This window comes from Pyrus communis, chromosome 6 (assembly GCF_041283825.1).
Source record: "Pyrus communis isolate YQ-2024b chromosome 6, ASM4128382v1, whole genome shotgun sequence".
NCBI lineage: Eukaryota > Viridiplantae > Streptophyta > Magnoliopsida > Rosales > Rosaceae > Pyrus > Pyrus communis.
The window spans coordinates 9036215-9044443 of NC_142570.1; the positions used below are offsets into that span (position 1 = coordinate 9036215).

The following is an 8229-nucleotide window of genomic DNA, read 5'->3' on the forward strand; positions in this document are numbered from 1 at the left end:
ATACCAATTTGTCAATCCTTAAGTTATTATTTTTTTTAGAGCATGAATAAAAAGGGTAACTTATATGTAATAACAGGTGATTGTGTTGAACTAAAATGTTTCACTAAACAAAGTAATTTACATAGTCATTACACATAAAAGAAACGACAACAACTCTTTAAAAAAAAGTTCAAAACTATTTATAAGCAGTCTCTTTCTTCCAAGTCAGCCACTAGATTTTTGTCTCAACTCCTGTAACACAATTAATAAGAGGTGAGCTAAAAGCTCAGTAGGGGCCCAATGTCTTAAGTGATTAATATTATTAATGTTATGAATGTTTTATGAGTAATGTAATGCAAGAACGTACTTCTTTTCTACCCAACCCGTTAATCTATATATTAAAACAAATAGACCTGCATGTCCTATACCATGCATTTTACCACTGTGGTCCCGAGTGCTTTAATATATACAATAACCCCCATCAAATATCCCAAGTTCATAAACCCCTTTTGCTAGTCATCTTATCTAATTCATTGATCTCCAGCCCAAATCACCCACATTGACGATTTATCCCACCAATACCCTATTCTAATGTGCACACCGGGCTCACCTGGAAGTGGTTTCACAATTAATAGATTCAACTACAAAAAAGCTAATTTCCACGTCTTCCCACAACCTAATTAACTCTTTTACTTCATTGACATATGATAATGATCATGCCAGTCTATAATAATATACCACACTTATAATCTATCACATCTAAGCCAATAGTTAAATATATATAGCAAGTTCACATATCAACATTTCACGCAATACAAATAACACATGTAATTAATTAATTCCCCTACCTCGAATCCTCACTTCTTACTCCACGAGTACTTCTTTTGCTCATCTCCTTTATCACTCTCTTACTCACTTTCTACGTAGGGTATGTATTACATGTTCAAAAAAAAAAAAAAGAGTAAAGATGGAGCATTGCTCCTATTTATACTATAAATGAGGCGGCAAAACTAGTTGTTCTCATTGGTTTATAGGTTTCTCTACAATCAACTCCTCATGCTATAACACTACCATTCCACGTTATAACTATAGGGTTCATTAGTCATCATCATAGCCTTTAATAGTCATCACACTAAAGTGCTTACAAAGCACTCTAAAAACACCAAGTGATGACACATAACCTACAAAGTTTCCACCAAACATGCTAATAATATGAGTAGTGTTTAAACACCACGTGGCAAACTTAGCCATTCAATGAATGCCATTTGTCTTCAATTTCCGAGTCCAACTGTAAATTCTGAATTCGTATAGACTCCTAAATGTAAACTGAAAAGTGTTGTGATATCGAAATGAAATACACTTTCATCCCATGACATTCAAAATAATAAAATCTACAACACGCTCTAAGCACTTTGAAAATTTAGGAGTTTCACTATCTATCTAAATAAACTAAAGAAGGGTGAAGTCAGATTGGATTTTTCCTATTCCAAATGGGTTAAATATAAATTGTATATGGTTTGTAGTCTAATTTCAACCAAACCTTAGTTAACCTAATCAACTTTCTATTTAAATATAAGCTAAATAAAAATGTTCCCATTTATGCAAGACTAAATAGAAATAAAAAGAGAAGTCTAAAATTTTAATCATATAAGCACGTCGTGTATAAAATTTAGAAATTATAAGACTCCACAACATTAAATAGATATCTATTAAAATTAAAACAAATATATAATATGAATTTGAATTAAGTACATATTAAAAGACTAAAATAAATATCCAATTAACATCATATTTTTATTAAATTTTAATCTTCTTTAAGGATTAAAGTTAAAAAACCTCTAGTGGTTGTTTTGTTGGAGTGTACAAATTTGTATAATAAAAAAAAAAAACTCTATGTACATGTAATACGTTGTCATAGTGAAACAATAAACATCTTTAGTGCGGACGTAGCTCAATTTTGGTGAATTTGCGATATATATCGCTTTTGTGCATTTGTATGATTTTTGGTGTAATAAGTTAATCCAACTATTGACATCAACAATGTCCATGGTAATCATGTTCAGACTTACACTTGATTGACAAGTTTAACAACTAATTAACCATATCCGTCATACTAAAAGATTAAAGTCAATAATTAACTAACCTGAAAACGATTCATATCGAACAGAAGCATAATCAAATCAGAGAATCGTTTATTAACAAATTGCTTAATTAGGTTCAACAAGACACCTGATGATTCAAATAGTCATTTGTTATTTCTCCTAAAATAGCCATAACACTGCATGCAGATTGTTAGTTTTGCGTGCTAAAAACCCTCTTCTCCTTTGAAAAATAGGCGAAATTCCCTTCTCATATCTCTAACAACATAACCGTTGACATCGTCCGAAACCCTTAAAATACCATGCAATCACAGGAGCAAGCAACTCCAAACAATTTTTATAGCAGGCATCCATCTCACTGTTCTTTTAGCCGTCTTGTGTTGAAGGAAACAAGGACTAGGTTACAATATTATTATTTTTATTTTATTTTTATTATAATTAAGCTTCCTTCAACACCGGCTCACCAGGGAAATTAAATAAAATATTTATAAGAAATATATATCGAAAGATATATAGAACTCCGGGAGGCAAGATGGGAAAGATTCAGATTGCGGTGTTCCTAGCGGCAGCAATGGGCTGCTTCTTGATAGGATCAGTGAGTGCTTTCACTCACATTGTTGGAGGAAAAGAGGGCTGGTCTGTACCTGAGAACAAAACTTACTATGAGGACTGGGCTTTTCCAAGAACCTTTGGGGTTGGTGACAGACTTGGTAAGAACTTCTTGTTGATTTTTCAAATTTATGAAGGAAAAAAAAAATAGTATCCATTTTCATCTTATTTATTGTATAAAAGGCCTTGAATTCCCAATGTGGGTTCTAACCGATAAACGAACGAATGATCTGTCTGATTGGCTTGAAAGGGTTTCGGTTTTGAATACATGGAATGAGGTTCAGAACGAAACCCTAAATTTAAAAACAAACAAGGAGTTTCAGTTTGATTCTCGAAAATAAATTAAATAGTTTGTACATTTGTAACATGTGTATAATACTCCGAATTTACTAACTAGGATTCTAAATGATTTTTGTTTTCAAACTAACCAATGAAGATGAAACTCGAACCAACCAAATATGATTTTGTCTTGGCAATCGAAATTCCTTTGAGCTACGTAAATCAAAGCAAGTTCGGCTTGGCCTACAAATTTTCAAACTTTAGGTTCATATACTCTTGAATACCATTTGATATATCTATATATATCTGGCTAACAATTCTTGCCTGAATGTGTGGTCCGAATTGCAGTTTTCCCCTACAGGCCCGGCTCTGGCAACGTAGTAGTCATCAACAAGGACGACTTCGACAAATGCACACAGAAGAATGTCATCTACATGTATTACAATGGACCAACCATCCTCGACCTCACAGCACCAGGTGACTACTACTACTACAGTGGCGTCGGCAAGCACTGCGAGTTTGGCCAAAAGCTCCACATCAAGGTCGTCAACAAGCCTGGATCGTCTGGCAAGATTTCCCCATTCAAGCTTGTTTCCAAGAACACCAAGACTACTGCTGGCGCGCCTGCCCCCGTCACAGATGCGGCTGCTCCTGCTCATTCCTCAGCCACCACCATTCAAAATGTTGGCATGGCTTCTGGTTTATTGACCGTCTTCCTTTCTCTCTTCATCTAAAGAGAGATTTTATGTACTTTTGATATTGCCCTTGACAAAGTAATTACATGATATATATCATCCATACTACAATTAAGAGAAAATTCTGTCAAACGTTGTACTGGAAGATGGATTTTTATCCCTATTAAATTAAATAATCTTAATAATTCATCTAAACCATGAAGTTACGATTACATTTACATGGAATCTTAGTTTAGTTTATCCAAATGCTTAGGCCTTTCACCGTGAGTCAAAAGTTTTGAGTTCGATTCTTACAGAATATATAACTTTTACAACCATCAAACTTACACGCTACAAAAACAGTGTTATAGAAATCAAACTCATACGGCCTGATTTTCATGTATTGTGATCAAACTCACATAAACTACTGTGGAATACCTTAATGGCACTTGGATTAACAATGCGGAAAGACAAAGATTTGACTCTTGAGAATGGACTCAAGCTGCCCTTCACTCAATAAGGTATAGGTATGATTTCAAAGGAAATAATGGACCATCAATTCAGCCCATTCCAACTAGATAGGCCTTAAACTATGACCCAAGAAGCCTGAGGGTAGAGTATTGGTAATTACCAAATCCATTTTAAGAGCGTGTACAATGGAAGAGGATTCAAATTGTATATCCAAACTCAAATTCTGGTTTTCAACACAGTTTGGGCACGAAAATGTACGGCTTCTTCTATGTAAGTAGATTTTCTTTATTACACACAAATCACAATTTGACATATAAATATATATATATATATATATACACATATATATTTATATGTTTGTAATAAATCACTTTAGTAAATGTGTCAGCTTATCATTTATAGGCAGTGAAGAATAACTCCTTCACAGTAAAAACGAACCAATATTCTTCTCAACCACACATTTCTCTCTGCATATCTTTCTTTCTACTAGCTGAAAAATTATGTCAGATGAGATACGGAATAACACGTTTGAGGCCGTGAAAAAAGGAAAAAAATTTGGATAAACAAAAAGAAACCAGAAGAAAAAAAAAAAGGAAAAAAAAAAGGTAAAGACTTTGGATAAAGAGAACAAAAGGAAGGAAGGGTGAAAGTGCAAAAAAGAAACACAAAAGAAGTGCATGGTTGGAGTGTGCTGTGTGAGTATAGAATAACTTATATGATACAGATACACTGTTACGCTGATGCATATTATCCCAACAATATAGGAAAATAGGTTAATCTCTCACCATGTCTTCTTGTATCATTAGCACGAAACATCATCGTGGCAGTATACCCATGCCATACAAATCACTCACGTGATGGGTTGTTTGATATTTCAACAAATATCATCCATCCATCCCTCCATTAAATCTCATGAGAGATATCAACGTCCGACCCATAGAGGAAATCTCACTCGATATTCTGTATCAAGAGTCTTGCTGTCGGGTGGTTGCTCAACTTGGCTCCCATTTGACCCTACCTGCCTGATTTTCCACCCACAATGCATGACTACTGCTTCACTGTAAACCCAGATGCATGCATACATACATTTAGTCTGAAAATTTTAATTTCTGCAATTACTCGTACTATACATATTGTTGTACGGATTTGATTTGCTCCTGGAAAAAGTAAGCTAGCTAGATATTTAGATTTGGGGACAACCTCAAATAAATAGAGTGGTTTCATAATTTTTTAGTCACTCACCCTCTTTTTTTTCAATTCTATACCTAAAATAATAAATCCTAGCTAGCTCTTGGTCAAAATTGTAATTTTATTTTGTGACATTGAAACATATCTCAAGTTTGAATATTTCTTTCATGTTCATTAGAAAGAAGTGCGAAAGTACTTAGAGATATGTCAACCCTAAGTGATGACGACCGTGAAAGTTCAGAGATGATTATTAAAAAACACATCTTTTCATAAACATTTTTTATGCAATTAGATTTATTGTAAGCATGTTGAAATTATTACTAAAAAGTGTTTGGACGCGTTTTTTGGGACCCTCTCCAACCCACCCAACTAAATGCTAAGACCATCTCCAACTGAAGGCTGGCCATAGGACTCGTTTTAGCCCTCTAACCCTCCAAGATATTAATATTTTAATGAACAGTACATGATCATATTTGCCTCCATCTCCAATCGAGGGCCAAAATGCTATAGGGCTCATTTTAGCCCTGTCAGAAAAAACCATCTCCAACCAAGGGCCACAAGGCCATAGCGCTAAACATAATTATTATTTAAATTTAAAAACTACAACAATTAAATTTAAAAACTACAACTTATATTTAAAAATTACAACTTAAATTTTAAAACTACAAATTAAATTTAAAAACAACATTAACTTAAATTTTTTAAATTCATAAAAAAAAAAAAATTTAAAAATTGGCCCAAAAAAAAAAATTTGAATCCAACGGTAACTAGCCATTGCATTTGAAATTTTGGCCTAGCGTTCCTGTTGGATATAACCAACAAGAATATTTATATTGATGTCGATTATATCCAACAAGAATACTCAAATTTCTGGCCTAGCCCAGGGCTAGCTGGCTGACTCATTTGGGCCAGCCGGTTGCCCCTTTGGCCCTTTTTTGTCCAGTAGGGCCCACGAGCCCTTTGACCTAGCCCTTGGTTGGAGACGGTTTTCAAGTGTTTTTCGGTCCTCTGGACCATTCGGTTGGAAATGATCTAAATGATCTAACCCAAGCAGGTGACAATAATAAGAGCTTCACAGCTTATCCAAATTATTATTTTACCTAGTGAATCATTTCCAGAGCGTAAGGTTATTTCTTGCAGAGTACAATGCACTCGAGAGTAGAGTTTGTTACCCCTAATTATGAATTTGTATTCCATTGATTATCTGATATGGTGTTTCTCAAAACCAGAGAATAAAAAAAAAAAAAAGTGAGATTTTTTTTGGAATGTAAGGGATTGTTCTGTTACATGAAATCCTTTTTCCCTCAATTGTTATGAACGGGACAAATACTAGGGATTTCGAATCTCTTTGATAGCTCGGATATCTAATAGAATTTCCAGCCACAAATTTGATGTACAATAAAAAAATATGGACGCGGAGAAACAAAACTCTCCAACCAAAATATTCAGAAAAAGTAAAAAAAAAAAAAAAAAAAAAACCACAAAATCTAATCCCATGAGTTCAAATCTTGGCCAGACAATCCCAAATGGGCTTTGTAAGAACAAAACAAAAGCCCACAATTCAGTGGGCCTGGTGGTGCTCCTATCGAAAAATGCAGGGCCACGTCATCTGCATGAGAGCCGGTGGGACCGCAATCGCAATCGGATGGCGCACAGTCGCAGACACAGTGAAGAGTGAGCTGGACAGGGGAGGAGGGGGTGGGGACCGGGACCAAGAATGGGGCCCAAAGGCAAAAGGCCCAGTTGCAACACTCGCACTTGCACTGCTCGAGGTGGAATACCGTTAGCCTGACATGACGTGTAATGCTGTGATTGACTGATTATGTGGAGAGGTTGGACGAAATAACAAAGAAGATCTTCTGGGTAGCACTCAGTAAATCTGCCAGATTTTGGTGCGTTGTGCAGAACATTTAAGCGTTGGGTTGGTTTTTGCATGTGTCTGGTGACCTCTCTCCTCCCCTGTATTGGTTATTGTTCAGAGAGAGAGAGAGAGAGAGAGAGAGAGAGGGCAGAGGCGGCCTAGCCCCGACAATGGTTGAGGCACAAGGGCTCGTTCCCCGAAATAAGTCACAAATGGTGTTACACAAAATACTTGGCTTCTCATAATTTGACAAGAGTAATTTAGTTACAAGATACATCACGGATTATGATTCATAATTTGACAAAGAATTCATTCTTCCGGTGCACCAAGTCTATTGTGAACATAAAAGAACACGTGTTTCACTTGCATATTGCTATGATTGCAAAGATTGTGATTTATAATTATAATTAAAGAGAACTCATTAAGATCTCATTTGAAATTGTTTCTTTAAATAGTATTTATGCTCAAAATTACTTAAAAGCTCTTATGTCATAAGCACACTGAAAATCTTAATAATATTGTAAGACCTCTCAAAACCCATAAGCACTTCTAACATTTTTTACCAAACATAATCATAAGTGTTTTTGTTGATTTAAAATGCTTTTAGTCGTTTAAAAAACGCTTCCAGACAAGCTTTTTTTTTTTTTTTTTAATAGATCCAGACAAGCTCAATATTATGTTGATATATAAAGAATTGGAGAAAATCTAGAGGAAAATATAAATTTAAGAAAAACCCCAAGTCCGAGGTGCAATATTTGAGGGGATGATGACGCTGAATTGATACGGACCGTGGATAGGTTGATGAATATCTGGGTAGGCATTGTATTTTGTCGAGTGATTGCAGGTGTTTTGGTTTGGTTGGTTGGTTCATGCATTTATATGGTCTCATTTGAGGTTAATGTATACCTAACTTTAGAGATGAAATCACTCCATCAACTATTTTGGTGCTTTTCGATGAGACTATATACTATTTTGTTGGATTTACAACAAAAATTCAACACAATTCTTGTCATATTTGACAATATATTAAATGCAACCTTGAACTTTAAGAATGAAGTATTACGGTCTG

General features: G+C 34.9%; 1 protein-coding gene across 1 annotated transcript; it reads left to right on the forward strand.

Moving 5' to 3' along the window:
- The first annotated feature begins 2446 nt into the window (after positions 1-2446).
- On the forward strand, positions 2447-3856 carry LOC137709725 (umecyanin-like). The gene is made up of 2 exons (XM_068448709.2): positions 2447-2788; positions 3315-3856. The coding sequence occupies exons 1-2, from the start codon at positions 2611-2613 to the stop codon at positions 3698-3700; spliced, it is 564 nt and encodes a 187-aa protein (XP_068304810.1). The 5' UTR covers positions 2447-2610; the 3' UTR covers positions 3701-3856.
- Positions 3857-8229: the final 4373 nt, after the last annotated feature.